The following is a 16,172-nucleotide window of genomic DNA, read 5'->3' on the forward strand; positions in this document are numbered from 1 at the left end:
CTGCCCACGCAGTAATAACATTAGGTTACAACACAAAGGGATTGGAATTAATTGCTGGGCTCTTCTACCGGTTGGTTTATCTACTATTAAACTTTGAGAGCATACTTCATAAGCAATAAAGCAGTTATTGCCCCTACTGCGTAGCAATAACAAAATCTTCTTCGATTCATTTGGCGGCAAATTTAATGAGCGACGTCACAGTTCTTCCAACGTAGAAATTGGTTTTTGGTATACATTTTTACATAGTGTGCATACTATGTGTTTTCTTTTATCCGATTTCAAACAAAAAAAAACTCGAACTAGGGATGTGCCATGGCGAACCCGAACCCGAATAGATTCGCCGAATATGAGCACAGATTCCATATTCGTTTTTTTTGCATATTACCCGTTTTTTGGACCCAGTCTGTGATACTCGCCGACTTACGATTTTTCTGTTGTTTGTTGTAAAGGTTTTTCGTGAAGTGTTACCATAATAATAAATGCCCACGTTTATTTGTTCCACTCATGATAAGCTAACCTAAACATAGCATTATGTTTGGCAATTAAAACTTTATGCAATACCGATAAAATACACGAATCGGTGTTAACATACTGCCGGGTCCAAATTATCCGGCCGGATTTGAATGATAACTATCCGGATCCGTCCGGGCCGGATAATTTGGAACTGGGGACATCACTACAATACACATCTAAGCACCTTGATTGTTCTAGTATAGAACGTATATTACTACTGCTGTTATATTTACATAAAGTTGTCAGACACTGGTAATAAATGTTAGTAAAATAGGCTACTTTTAAAGTCAATTGGCGCAAATGGACATCAGATTCTCATCCAAACAGAATAATTTTAATTGCTATTGCTGTCATACGTCAGATGCACGCAGATTAAATCTCAACCACCACAGAAATAGGATTTTGACTTCTCCACACTGAAGGACGCGTTCGCGTTCGCGTTCGATTTTCTCACACTGAAATACTTAGAAAACATCTGTGTTAGCTTTGTTCGTTCTCGATAATCTCGTAAAGTCGATTGGCGGATATATTCAAAAGCGATATAACCACGCAGAATGTGTCTTGCCAACGAAAAATTGGTATTTCTCTCAGATGGCCGAAAACTCTTCACAGGGCTTAACACTTCGCCTAGGGCAGCTCCGACCTCTGGGTTCCTTTTGTTTAGTCACTTGGCTACATTTGAAGAGCGACTCGATCACTACTTAAAACAGTCGTCAAGTTTTGGTTCCAAGCGAATCGACGACGTTGGCCTCTCCTAAGACAAAGACTTATTTCTTGTACGGTTCCCTTACCCTCTATTAAAACTTATAAGTTATCGATCAGTTTTCGGCTGAACAAACAATACAACCTTTCGAAGAGCAAGATGATTTCAACACTGTAGCTTCCAGTGTTCGAAGTACAATCAAAACTAAAGTTTTATTCCACTCGGCCTTGCATATGTGAAAGAACAAAAAAACAGTATTAATACTCACTGTATGAATGAAAATGTATTTGTATTGTGGTTCAAATTTTTGTCTTTTCACTATACACTAATACATGGAGAGTTAAAGCAAACAACGAAACTTTATTTCAATATGCAACGAGAGAAGACACTAAAATAACGTAAGCGATCCGCAAATTGCACGAGGAAAGTACAATGGGAAAAGGAACACTCGCCAACCGCAACAACACAACGCTAAAGTATAATTTCACCAAAACAAGCAAACAGGTGCTGGGATTATTCACCGCCAGACCGGACAGAGTACTTTTCAGTTAAAATTTTGAAAACAAAATGTGACGAAAGTTTACGCATTTTTGTGCCCGTGACCAATCACCGCAAAAAAGCTACGAGTTTGAGATAAACTTATGCATACAACTTATACTTATTTGGAAAACTTATACGCGTATGGACTATATACGTTCACTTACAAAATGCATTGGGCTTTGAAACGTCCTGATTTCGCAATACTCAGTAAAAATGCTACTTAAAAATCAAAACGACGAAAGTGCAACGAGACCAGTTTCGGAAACGATTTGTCAGGTCTTTCCTGAAAAAAGGATCAATATTAAACCACACAAAATCCATAAAAGTATAAGGTCCGTGCACTATTTTAAACAAAACGCAAACCAAGCATATCCGCAGACCTGAAAAGCAAATGTGCAAAAGCCTTACTTTTTGAAACTATTCACCGAAAAAAGCCAGTGAACAATTTAAATCACCATGCAGCACAAATGTGTTTCATGGGTTAAGTTAGGTATCTTTAAATGTGATCCTTATGCAAAAAAAAACGGGCATCCTTTAAGCCGACAATATGGAAAAAGTGCCCTAGTAACACTGTGGGACAAGATGCGTGTGTCTGTGTACTATGTACATTTAATCAGTGGTTATGCTCAATGGTAAGATGCATAGACAATGGCTTGAAGCTTTGTAATTGATGTCATAAGGCATAAATTTGCTTGTAGTAAACTATAGCGCTTGGGCATGATTATTGTAAAGAAAGAGTGAATCAGAAGGGTGATATGCAACGCACTTAGCGTGGTTGTAACCAAAGAAACAAACATATCCTTTTTGTGCTTGCAACATGAAAGTACAATCGGGGGGAGTGTGGCGCCATACCGCGCAAAACACTGGCTCTGGCGAATAAACCATGGATGCCACACACAATAAGTGCAGACTTATAAAATACAAATTTTACGGAACAAGCAAAACCATTTTTAACGCCCTAACTAATAAATATACAACGAAGTACTTTAAAGCGCGAATAAAAACCGAAGCCCAAATGCCAAAACGCCAATACTGCATGAGGTTAACTACATCATTCCGCAAACCATCACATTGCGTAAGACTATGTTCCTCACGGGCAACAATATGCTCTACTGGGTTGTAAATTCGGGTTGTGATTTTGAGGCACCGTCATCACGCAGTCCTAATAACGCTCACGTCAGGGCGGTGGAAGTTTGGACCGGTTGCCGCTGGGTCGTCGGGTTTTACGCCCAGGAAGGGAGGACTTGAATCGGATTCGCCGTAAGTCCTGTACCCGGATTCGCCTCCGATAGAAGAGGACGGTTCCCTAGATGAGAGGCTGTTTGGGACTCCACTGTCTGTAGAGTCCAAATCGCTCGAGCAACGCTGGCTGGTGATAACAGATTCGTACCCCGCAAGCGCAGTGTACTGTGTGTTCGCAAGTGGATTGCAAACCACGACTGTTTCCCTTTCCACACAGCGCTCGTCTTCCGACGTGGAGCACCTCGGTCGCTTAGCAACGGGCGAGGAAAGGGACGTGGATGATTCTGCAGGGAGTACAACTTCGGCAAGTTCAACAGTGGGTGAAGTGACCGGCGTTGATCCCGATGACGTCGTACCGGATGACGTCACCGCCGATGACGTGGCGAGGCTTTCACTTGACCCACTACTTCTGCTGTCGGATCCAGTGCTGGCACTTCGTTTACGGGTACGCTTTCGGTTGCGCCTTTGTGCAAGAGGAGCATTGGTGACCGACGACAGTTGGAATCCCTCTTTCTGTGCCATGTGGAAGGCCTTTAGGGTTGCATTGAAAGAAGTGGGTAAACGGGGTCCCGGGGACAGTTTACAGGGGCTGAGAAGAGGTGTCGTTGGGGCACAGGCACCCTGGACCCAGGGGTTGCTGACTAGGTCCTGGATCTTGAGCCTTTCCTTAGGGTCTACTGTTAGCAAACCTATCACATAACATGATTTAGCATAAAAGCAAGAAATAAACTTTGCACATGTAAAAATAGGGATACTGCACATTTCTCAAGTTATACCTAACAGTAACAAATGAACAGTTTAAGAAGGTAATTTACAGTTAAGCTTGTTAAATCAACAGTTAAAGATGATTAATAATTATTTTGTTTGAACAGATAATAGACACACACTGACACAATTTGTGAACAAAATGGGAGAGATATATTACTAACCATGAACAAGTTGTCTGGCTTCTTCTGATACATTGAGCCAAGATGAGGAATCAAAGCCAAACTCTCCCTTTTTTATCCGACTCATAATCTCAGCTGCCCCAAGACTTTTCCCATTCCTCACAAATGGAACTTCTCCAGACAGCATTGCATACTGTGCAAAAAATTAGTAGTCACAAACTGAAACAAGAATTTCTATTCACGAAATTTTAAAAGAAATTAAAACAAACTTGCAAAAAGCTTAAGTTACTTTAGCCCCACGTAATAATTGTCAGTATGATTCCAGATGTTGTTACCTTTAACTGATTTACACAATGTTAGGGAAAATGTTGGGTGCCTGCTACTTGGCATGCACCATACCAACATTGTGTTTGGTTTACAGTTTACTGATGTTGCGTATTAAAAGGACAAACAGCTATGCATAAAGTCATGAAATAGAATGGGTATGCAACTTATAGAAGTTCATCTGAGAGCACAACACAACCTACCAGTATGACGCCAATACTCCAGAGGTCACATGACTCATCATAACCCACTCCGCTACCTTCAGAAAAAGCAGAAACATCCAAAACTTCAGGGGCTGCATAGTGCAGGGTAAAGACAGGGGTTTTCATTGACATTCCCACCCCTGCAGTGTTGACCACCTTCATCCTGGCAAAGCCGAAGTCGATGATTTTTAAACGAAGCTGTTGGATATCTGCGGTGTCATTGTTGTTTTCCTCTCTTGGGTGAACAAAGATGATGTTCTGGAAAAACATGTAAATTTTATGGAAATAACCAAGACTGCATTCAAACAATTGAATTTTGATCTGATTTGATTGATATTCCCAGTTTTGTTTGTTTATATGTAAAGTGTTTTCAATACTTTGCACAGTCATGCTTATAAGTTGTTTGGTAGTATTTGTATCTCAGAATAGTTAAATATTGCAGTACAATAACTAAACCCTGTATAATTTGTTTCAAAATTGGAAAAGTAAGTAATTCAAAACATACATGAAAAAAGTTGGCTACAAAAATATATATTTTTCATTCTTTTAAATTTTGAAAGTACAGTAATTTAAAGTAAAAATGAAAAAGGTTAGGCTTAAAACTGCTATGACAACAATCACAGCACTCATACACTTACAGCCAACACCTCTCTAACAAACAGACCATGAACATATGGGCATACCTCTGGCTTCAAATCTCGGTGGACAACCAATTTAGAATGCATGAAAGCAACCGCAGACACAATCTGCTTCATAATGATGCTTGCCTCAGCCTCTGTGAACTTTGACCTCCGCCGGATCATTGAGAGAAGCTCACCGCCTTGCAGAAGTTCCAGTACAATGAAGGTGTGGTGCTGTGATGGTACAACGTACAAAATTATAGTTCAAAAAATACCCATTCAAAAATGAAACAAATAAAAAATAAGTAGTTAACATGTTCTTTTAATGAATACAAATAGATGAATAATGTCTTTTTAGCCAAATTTTATTTTTCAACAAAAAATAGAGCTGCCAAAGGTTGGATCATGTCAAATATAGTGAAACAAGTGCACAAAAAAAACAAATGCAGGCCATTATGTGCAAATTTCAAAATATTTTAGACCCACATTTTTCTACTGTGAAGGACTTTTTGTCAAACAAGCTTTGAAACCAAGAACAAAATTATTAACCTTTAATCAAAACTTACATTGATGGGCAAGGTTTTCTACCATGTCAAGTCAAACATGAGCATAATACCTGATTACCAGTGCCTAGTAAACACAATTGTACACAGAACTCTGTATAAATGCATTCAAAGGCAACACACACACACACAACAAAAGTCACTTGTTATTTAGTTGCTTTTGTGCATACAAGTTCGATTTAATTAGGGCATTGGATAAAGCTGTTTGGTAGCCTATAGTTACAACACATATTGCAACACACTCCTCAAACAATTCACACAAAAGTCAAACAGCAGGGAAGTTCCCTTTTGAGAAAAGGAACCTTGTATTATGGGAAAGCACCAAGGCATGACCTAAAGCAACAGAGGTATACAATCTGCCCTTTTTCTCAGAAACCTTCAGTTTCTCTGTAATGTTTTTCGCCACTTTTCTGAGAAACTTTTGCTTGTTACTCTAACCGACCTAATTCTACACACTTGATGTAACTCATGTGTAAAATTTTCTAATGGTGATTTAATTCAGACTTTGTCATTCTGATGCGTTGAAAATTAAGTTTCCTTTTACTTACAAAAGTATAGTTGTTTAAAATAGACAATCATAAGATGCCAACAGTAGTAAGTTACCTTATCATGAAACACGTTGTGAAGCTTGACAATATTAGGATGGCCTTGACACTGTCTCAGGGAGTTTAGTTCGCGCATAGTTTGAAGTTCCCATCTGCACATACAACGAAACTCTTGAATCAAAATAAAGGGTCAAAAAATTGGCTCAAGCTCATTTTTGTCATAATGAATGCCATACAGTGCCTTAGAAACTATGATAGTTTACAGGATACAGATTTTAAACTTGCATTCCACTATTGTTGCCTATTGAAATAGAACTACATAAGCACAATGCCGCATACAAAGTTTTCAGAGATTCAAAACATTCTACTTACCTTCTGCTGACAATCTTGACTGCATATTCTTTACCAGTGGATTTTTCAACACATTTACGACAAACTGAGAAACTGCCATCCCCCAGGGGTGCTCCCCCCAAGTCGAGAGTATATAAGTTGAAGAATTCATTGTCGGTCGCCTCACGGGCGACTTTGCGAAGATAACCTGGAGACGGACGGCCAGCATTTTTCTGAGGTCGCAAAATATCATCGCTGAGGACGTTTTGTCTTCCAAAAACGATGGACGGGGAAACAAAGGAGTAACCCTGCAACAAAGTACACGATTGTTTAGACTTTCAGATGGTGCAATTCTTACAATTGGTAAACAAAGAAAAGTTGAGAATGTAAAGTGGTTTTAAATAACAACCTTAAGATGACAACCAAGAACTACAACAATCTGTACCATGATTTTAAATGACATGGTGGGTAATGTGTTGTTATGACAGTTGAACAGGAAATAATGAAACATTGTTTGTCATTATTATGTCATACAAGTAGGGTACACAACAATGTTGTCAAAAAAACCTATCAGTGCGAAATAAACAACAAAATATATATTTATTTTAAATTTACTACTTCCAATTTAAATCAATATACTAAGAAAAGTGATTTTTCTACACATAATAAAAGTTTTCACTGGGTAGATTTGCCTTTTCTTTTTAGACATATCAAAATCAGCTTCGATTTTGAACTTAATAATTTATAAAGCAAAGTTTGTGATCCATAAACAACAAGGCTTAAAGATCAGAAGGGCAAACAGGGTCATAGCTAATGGTTGAAAGAAGTCAGAAGGCTGCATTCTTAATGAATCAGCTACCGAACATCTCAAAACATATTAATCATCATTCAATGTATCAGCTGAGACTCCACAGCAACGAGATATTAAAAGTATTGTTTGCTGTTTACTCATGCAAAGACATAAAACTCTGTTTTTTTGTACGAGAATTTCATGACACTGATGAAGTGTGCAGTTTGCAATAGGCATATTTATTGTAGCAAACTTTACCCAGGAAAATTTTCCACAATCTGACATAGTCAGTTGTAAACAAAATATTTTTACTATTGGCAAAAATCATTATGCTGGCAATTTTATCGTAGCTGTACTCAACATGATACTAATTTTATTTATGCTGGAAACTAAAATTAACAATATTAATTAATCATAACCTTAAAGGTATTTGTACTTCATGGAATGATTTTTCAAGATACTTTAAAAGGGAATCGAAAAGGCTTGCCTTATGGTTAAGCAATTCCATTTAATAAAGTACTAGTTAAACACAAAATATGACAATACTTATTTATACATAACATAATGCTCAACTTTACAAAAATACCACATAGTGTTGGGACAACAAACATTGTTTGTGGTACTGTAGATCATAAAGAACCCACCTTAAATGGACAGGTGACATTTGCTGCAGGTGTAGCAGCCGGTGAATAATCAGCAGGCATCAGTGTAAACTCTTCAGCGAAGTTGCTTGTGTCCATGTCACTCGATATAGCTGGTTTGAACGGAGCTGGCACGTTCTTTTTCGCTACCTGCTCCCACACCAAATTCTGCACAAACAAAAGTTTGTTAGGTACATGAAAATATCACTGACAGGAACCTTAACAAAAATATTTTTTTTAAATTTGGAATATATCATGTTGTTTTGTTCACCAATCTTGCAGTTCGAAGTTCTATTTTGTTGGGAGTGAAGGTAAAAAAAGCACCAAGTTGCAAAAAAAAAATTTAATTAGCTTTATAGTATTTTGTGATTGTCTTCAATTCTTGCTTACAAAAAACAAAATTATATGTATTACACTGATGCATATTGTCATGAACAGAAGTAGCAAATACCATAACAAAGCGAAAGGTTTCATGTGACAACTGATTTCAACAGTGAGCGTGTGAGTGAGGCAGGATATCCTGGGGGATTTTTTTGTGTGTTGATGGTATGTGGCAAGGTGTTTCCTCTGTGACTGGGCTTAGTGCCTACATATCACAATAACCACTCCATCCTTCCTGTTCATGATTTAAATCACCCAATCCTTTCATTCATAAAATTATGAGACAAAATTAAGGATATAATATGCCCTTATTCAGAAAACATGATAATCTATCAAAAAGATAATTACAGAAACAAGGCTTAAGTTATAAACTAAATAGACACATTTTTTGTATTTGAAAGTTTTAAGGGCATGTCCTTGATATGTGTAATTGCATGACAATACATGGAAAAAGGTAAATTATCAGACAGATGTGCTGTGACACACAACATACTGAGACAGAGCATGCTCCACATTCCAGTAGTCTTTTGACAGTTAGGCAACACAGTATTTCTATGCCAAAATACACAAATTACTTTGAAAAAGGGGTGGTCCTTTATTTCCATAATGCCATGGTAACCACATCCAAGTCTCTTTTTTGGACTTTTCTCCAGCAACTTGAAGATTAGATCCAATGCCATTGCCGATACATTGTGAGGAACCGGTGGTTTGTTGTACAGGATGCGTCTGAAAATAGCAAATAACAAATTTACATAGGTTGTTGCGCCTATTCATTCCTATTGCTATGCTATGGCTCAATGATATGCCACTACTACATTTATTACTACAATGTTAAAAGGATTATAAGTGTTGAAAAACGTTTTTTTTTAATAATAGCTTTAAAAATTACATGTATACAAACATTTAACATAAAAGTATATCAGAGATAGAAGGAAAGACAAGGAATCCCAATATTTACAATGAGGCCTGAAGTGTTGACTAAACCTAATTGCAAACACATTTACCCACATGTTATCATAAGTCATTAATGCAAACATTACAAGATGTATCTTCAGTTGTTGAAGAGCCAGAAACATTGCCTCACAGGAAATGATGATTACAATAGAAAATAAACCTAGTTGGACCAGTGTCGGCCCCCACTGGTAATTATAAGTCAATGACGTGGATACAGCTCAATAAATTACAGGATTTGGGCAAGGTTGGCATAAAAGTTGTTATGTAATTGATTAGTCTCAAAGGTTAAGGCTGACCTGTTCCCTAATGATTAAAAGCTGGATCAGCTAATTATTTTGATTCAATCGGAACCAAAAGGAGTTTTAAGTTTTGGCTCTTGCGGACTTTATAACATACACACTGAATAAAACTTGCTGAATAATTTGACATAAGTGGAATAAGTTTATCGATTTGATACTAATTTAATAAATTTATTACAGAAAACTTGAATAATTGATTCACTTGAATAATACATTGATCTAATTAAGCATGTATGGAATGTTTTTTACAATGACAGAAACCAACGTATGTAAATTACTATCATTGATTTTCAGTTAGCAACAAAATTTTAATCAAAACAGAAAAACCTACAAACGACATTGACAATACAGGAAAAAAGTTACCTTTTTTTGCATTTTCTTTCTAGGTTATAAACACACAAGTGAAAATACACTTACTTAGAAACTTCTGTTTGTGTATTCTTCTCCCCTTCAACAGTAAATGGGGAAGCGCCAGTCAAGAGTTCATACATCAGCACGCCAAGGCTCCAAAAATCAACACCCCTGTCATGGCCAGCTCCATTACTTTTAATCACCTCTGGGGCCATGTACTCGATCGTACCACAAAATGAATAAGCTCTGTCATCCTGAATAACAATAAAATGGTTCTTCTACATTGCTTTCAGTACGTATTTGGAAAATTCTTCACTATAGTGTTTTTTTATAAAATCTAATAAAGCAAATTGGCAGTCGATGAATAAATGAAAGACAAAAGGTTGCTTTCTGGGGACTTACATCATTTAGAAATTCTTTACTAAGACCAAAATCAGTTAGAACAATGTGTCCTTCTGAGTCCAATAGGATGTTCTCCAGTTTTATGTCTCGGTAAATAATACCCAACTGCAAACAAAAATAGATAGAGTGGTTTAAGACACAAACTTAGTGAAATAACAGATCAAAATGTTGAACTTTATTGTAATTCAGTGATGTGCAGTGTGCAAACCATGTACACTGTCTTGACCTATCAGAATGGTAAGCTTCTGACTGACAATTATTGACACATTTGCTTTGGCATGATTTATGTGATACAGAGCTTACAACACTATTGGTTAAAAAAAAGTTTTATGGCCTAAGTGTGTGTTGTGTTGATCATGGTTTGTACATAACTTGGTACCCAATGGGAAGTTAAGTCAGCAAGTCACCAATAGCACTGATGAGATCTGATAGGTCAAAACAATGTTCACTGCCTGCAGCTCACTGATTATTAATTTGCTTCTATATTGTAATTTTTTTGTTTAACTTAGATTTAAATAAACAAACATAAAAAAGTTGTGACATAACAACTTTTTTTATTGAGTAAAAATCTAAATTTGCAACATAATGTGGCTGTTTAAGTCAATACAAAACTTACATTATGCAAATGTTCCAAAGCAAGCAGAATTTCAGCACTGAACAGACAAACTTCCTTTTCAGCAAACTTTTCCCTTATGTTCAAATGAGTGAAAAGTTCTCCCCCGTTTACATAGTCTGTTAAGATTTACAATTATCAGAAAAATTTAATTACTGTTGTCTGTCGATCAATAGATCAAAACAGTTGACTTACCTAGTATCAGATGAAGTCTTGAGTTGGTTTGAAATGCATAGTGGAGAGTAACGAGAAATGGTGATTGTCTAACTGCTTCCAGCACCTTAAGGTTATAAGGAGAGTTTAAATCCACGGCAACTAAATGATTTTTTTACAGCTAAATGGTCTCCAACAACAATCATGTTTGAAATTGGACACTTCTAATGTTTAGTCAAATTGGACCTTTAAAGTAAAACAAACAATTTTTTTAAATAAAACTGGTAATTTTTTAATTACAAACAAAGTATTAATAAAATACAAAAAGTAGCAATCGAAACTGACTTGTCTTTCAGTCATAGTGTGTTCGGCAGTTTTAGGCTTTGTAATGATTGATGCCTTCTTCAAAACTTTCATGGCATATAATTTTCCTTGATCGTGGCCACAATTTTTGCGAACCAAAAACACTTTTCCATAAGCTGAAAAACACCAAAGATTATTGATGCACAATCAACGCTTCTGACAACTAAAAACTTACCTCCAGTACCAAGTACTTTTAGCAATTCAAAACTTTCCAACCCCACTTTTTCCATATGTCCGGTAAGGTTGGCTAACAAGAAACAAAGAATACAAATTATAAATGTACATACCTTAGTGTTTTTCCACTAAAAACTTACCATCAGTTACTGTATGTACAACCTCAATGGGTTGGCTAATTGAGGCCATTTTGCTGATTCAGTGTGACTTGGTTTATTAAGATTCCAATAGGAACGATGTTCAGTAGTTTAAGGGTTTAGACACCCATGTTGAAAAGCAAATTTACTCAGAATTTGCGCTAGTTGCAACCAAAGCTTTATTAATAGAAGAAAAGTATTTTAATCATTTCAAATCTTAGATAAAAAATTGTGATTTTGTCGAACCAATATGAAGAAAATGATATGATAAACTATTCTTGAACATAATCAAAATTTTATCGATATTTAATTGGAACAGATCTGCAAATCAAACTGACTGGTTAATGGTGAAAATTTGCTTATGATCAGAGCAAAAAAATTTGCAAATGCATTAACTTAAAAAATTCCAATAATCAATGCATTGTCTGCGCAATAAACGTTTGCCAAAATACGTCCTGCCCGCATATTACAAACAAATTTCTTTGGACCTAAATTGTTTTTTTTTAAATCTGGTATGTACTAGCACATATACGGTACCTTACCACACTCAATATATGTAAGCTGTCCGGGTTAGCGTTTAATAATAAAAGTTAGTTGATAAGAATTAACAAATAAAAACATTTTCCAACTTTCACAAGATTATTCAACCTTACGACAAGCGATTCTTAACGTATTAATCTCTAATCTGTAGCCGGATTCGTTAATGACGCTCTAAATGATTAGTCAATCCTATTTAATTATTAATTACGTTAATTAAAACGACTATATCCTGCTAACAGTCCCAAGGAAAGGTACATCGCTTAACATCATGTTGGAAATACAGGGCAGTTTAAAAACCTGCAAAAAAAACATACCCCAGGCTGAAGCAATTGTTTACGTTGCAGCACAACTTGCAGTTATTACTCGCTATGCTTGATTGAATACGGAACTATGTTCATTTGAACTTTGACACGAATATGACATATCATCGACAACCAGGAATAATTGTATTTTTAATATCCATTTAAAGTTTTGCTAAAAAATTCACCAAACTTACCCGCACCTTTTTGATGATTCGAGTAAAAAAGTACAGATGCACAATTTTCTAGGGAACTTTTATTCAATAAAAGATATCATCTGAAGAGAATTTAACACGGTTTTAGCGAAAACACGGTTATTGTACAGTTCACTAATGTTAAACAAGCTGGTGTACAGTACGTGGATGTCATTGAAATGATCCGTGTTGAAGAAACAAATCTTTAATGCTGTTACGCTAGTCTTGGGTTAATTTATTGGCGTCCGAGTATTTTTAAGTATTTCATTTATTTTCCCAAATTAGATCAACACGATAATAGATCACATATCCCATATAAATTTCAGGAACAAGAAAAGTGTAGTTAAACTATTGCAGGGATTGTTGATTCCTACCTAATACTTGCAATCCTGATGGCGCAGACGCGATGAATCCGAAACCATAGGCTTAAAGCTCCCAAATTCTATGAACCGATGGTGCACTATTCACAGAATTTCATAAACACAAAATTTTATTTTTTGTGTTATGTAATCAATCAATTTTTGTAAAACTGAACTTGTTACGCGCCACCTAACGGTTAATAAATTTGTATCAGCCAAATCACAGTTAAGAATCCTTCATAGGTGTATTGCAGTAATTTTTTACAACAAGTCAAAGCGGCGATACATTTTACAAAGAAACACCATTATAGTTTGACGTCATAGCGTGATAACCAAAAAAACTAAGCCATTTAAAGCGAATCGTTTGTTTTGGATAGCTTATTCACTGGTTTGGTGCTGGGCGTATCAATTTCGTAAATTTGTTACAGTTTAGTTGTGGTTACAGGTTGAGCACGAAGTAGTAGCTAAAATGTGCTGAATTTTATCCATTTGCTGGGAAACGACGTTGAATGTCAGATGTTTTTTATTGATAGAGAACCTTATTAGCCGAAGTCACATTCCACCTGCGCATAAGGGTCAAGTTATAGTTTGTCGATCGGAACCTATGGTCCATCGTAAACCACCAGCGACAGAACATGTTATAAAGTAAAAAGGTCATTCATATGTTAGTTCATTTGGAAGGGACTATAACTATTGTTGGCGATCAGTGTCATAATTCGTCATATTGTACGCGTATCTTAGATAACGTGCGTGAGCCGTATTAACGAACTTGCACGTTATTTAATGCCTGGCCAATAGCAGTGTCAAAATCCGAATAAGAGCGACATCAAGTGGAATAACAAGGTACGCGCGCGTTAATAAGCAGCACGTTCGCTATTAGTGTACATGCACCTTAATAGGATACATTTCATGGCCAACCGTGTCATAAGTTACTTGGTTGTTAGACCAGTCCGCAATTATTTTTTGGCGAGGCGGACAAAAAATATTCCTAATGTCTGGCGACCACAACAGGAACTTGCAACGTGAGGTTTTACTGCAATCAACCCTGCCTTTGGCAAACTCAACACAATTAAATTACGACGTATTAAGCCTTAAATCCCTAGTTTGATGATATTGGGCAGTTAAATTACACATATCTTTTATGAAGCGGTTAGGCTATGTGAGATTTACTCACCAAAAACACCATATTTTTGTCATCAAATCAAATGCAGCTTTGGCCCGGCTGTGCTAAAGGTTGCCCATTCCTGGTTTAATCTATAAGGGTAAATTACCAATAATAGTCTTCTTTAGCACATGTTAAGTTGGCATTTTACAAAGTTTTGCATATTTACCTCGCAGTTTGATTGTGTTAAGTTTGCCAAAAGGAGAGTTGATTGCAGTTAAACTCACGTTGCAGGTTCTCTTTAGGGTTGGGAGACAACAAAGCAAACGGTGCGAACTGCACATATTCACTAGAATCAGCGGTGCACAACCTGCGGCCGTACGGCCGCATGCGGCCGCGGACGCTATTTTTTGCGGCCGTGCACATTTATATCAAAATATATGCATTGGCGGCCGTCGTTGCTTCTGAAACTTGTTTTTCTAGCGGTCTCAAGAGTTAGGCTTTTAATTAGGACCATTTCCATTTCCGCGTTGTACACATTCGTTCGCTGTAGCGAGTAGTAACTGTTGTAGCCACCGCACTCGAGACAAAGCGAAACAATAGGGATGGTGACGTCATAACACATTGATAGCATATCGGTGAATTGTCATGAACGCATGTGCAGTAATGCAGTTGTCGAAAAGCTAAACAGCGGAATCGCTCAGTCATGTCGCTGAAACGCAAAAGGTTGTTAAAAAAAAGAGAAAAGGGCGTTTAATCCCAAATGGGAAGTGGATTATTTTATGATGGAGACGTGAACCTAGCTTGCAAGGACAAGGCAGCCATTGAATAATTCGACATTTCATTACATTGTATACAATATTTTATAATATACGTAATTTGGAAAATGTAGATAATAAATAGTGTACATTTTTCAGGTATGGAATCATTTCCATTCCTTTCTAATATTGCTCACGTCAACCTGTCGTAATTATCAGGGGTATATCGTTGAAAAAGCAGTATATTCAGTGGCGGCCGCTAGCACACAGTGGTGTGTGTGTTGCGGCCGGCAATAGTAAAAAGGTTGTGCACCCCTGCACTAGATGGATACATGAGTGATATTCGCAGAAGTGAAAGCAGAAAACAAGAGCATATCGACGCCCATAAGCTGTGACTTGAAGCTAACTATTTGTTTTTTGAAATGAAAAAAGTACGATGACAATAAAAGTAATTTTACCTATGATTATGACACTATCGGCCAACTTAACATGCGCGCACGTTACTATTACGAGCACGTTGATAAGTTGAATGTTCGTTAATTAGGTACGCATACATGAGTTTGATTTTTGAATCGGTTGGCCATAGCGAACGTGCTGCTTATTAACGCGCGCGAACCTTATTATTCCACATGATGTCGCTCTTATTCGGACTTTGACACTGTTGACCAGGCTTTAAATAACGTGCACGTTCGTTAATGAGGCACACGCACGTTATCTAAGGTACTCGTACAATGTGACGATTTATGACACCTATGGCCAACCATATAGCCTATAACACCTTACTAGTGGTCGTTGGAGTAAATCCCAGCAATAATGAGCAGTTTTTGTGCCACTCTGGCGAAGCACCGACTTTCTACTTCGTAAATTCTTAATACGCAATTTGTAATTCCGACCACCGTACTTTTCAAGCTGTCTCTATCACACAAAACCGAACAAATCCTTCAAACATGCATGAACCGGGGTAATCCCCATGAGATGGTCGTAGAGTCTCTTTCAAGAATCAATTCATCACTCTAGGACTGAAAAAAACAAATAGGCATATTTGTACACATTGGAAGTAATCAAATGTTGAGCCACCGAAAACATTATCAAACACTTTGCATAGTTTCTTTGTTCCCTTTCAAGGTTAGGTGATCACCGGTGCGTAGAACGATTCTCTATTTGCCAAGTCATGCGTTGCGTTGAACCGGTT

The 16,172-nt window shown here is 37.0% G+C and overlaps 1 protein-coding gene across 1 annotated transcript; it reads right to left on the reverse strand.

Moving 5' to 3' along the window:
• Window positions 1-1,480: 1,480 nt before the first annotated feature.
• Window positions 1,481-11,900, reverse strand: LOC145890414 (ribosomal protein S6 kinase alpha-5-like). The gene is made up of 15 exons (XM_082981406.1): window positions 11,732-11,900; window positions 11,593-11,664; window positions 11,400-11,533; window positions 11,097-11,181; window positions 10,905-11,020; window positions 10,289-10,393; window positions 9,953-10,140; window positions 8,858-9,008; window positions 7,905-8,069; window positions 6,513-6,778; window positions 6,199-6,292; window positions 5,096-5,266; window positions 4,413-4,670; window positions 3,928-4,078; window positions 1,481-3,687 (listed from the first exon to the last, which is right to left on the reverse strand). Exons 1-15 carry the CDS (start codon window positions 11,778-11,780, stop codon window positions 2,909-2,911), a joined length of 2,784 nt encoding a protein of 927 aa, XP_082837532.1. The 5' UTR covers window positions 11,781-11,900; the 3' UTR covers window positions 1,481-2,908.
• Window positions 11,901-16,172: the final 4,272 nt, after the last annotated feature.

Source organism: Ascidia mentula, chromosome 2, assembly GCF_947561715.1.
Source record: "Ascidia mentula chromosome 2, kaAscMent1.1, whole genome shotgun sequence".
NCBI lineage: Eukaryota > Metazoa > Chordata > Ascidiacea > Phlebobranchia > Ascidiidae > Ascidia > Ascidia mentula.

Excerpts from the sequence above, each read along its gene's own strand:
- LOC145890414 (XM_082981406.1), bottom strand. The coding sequence starts at position 11,780 with ATGGCCTCAATTAGCCAACCCATTGAGGTTGTACATACAGTAACTGAT. Across the intron at positions 9,009-9,952 it reads ACACAAACAGAAGTTTCTAA|ACGCATCCTGTACAACAAAC; the intron begins GTAAGTGTATTT and ends TGCTATTTTCAG. Across the intron at positions 6,293-6,512 it reads GTCAAGATTGTCAGCAGAAG|ATGGGAACTTCAAACTATGC; the intron begins GTAAGTAGAATG and ends TTGTATGTGCAG.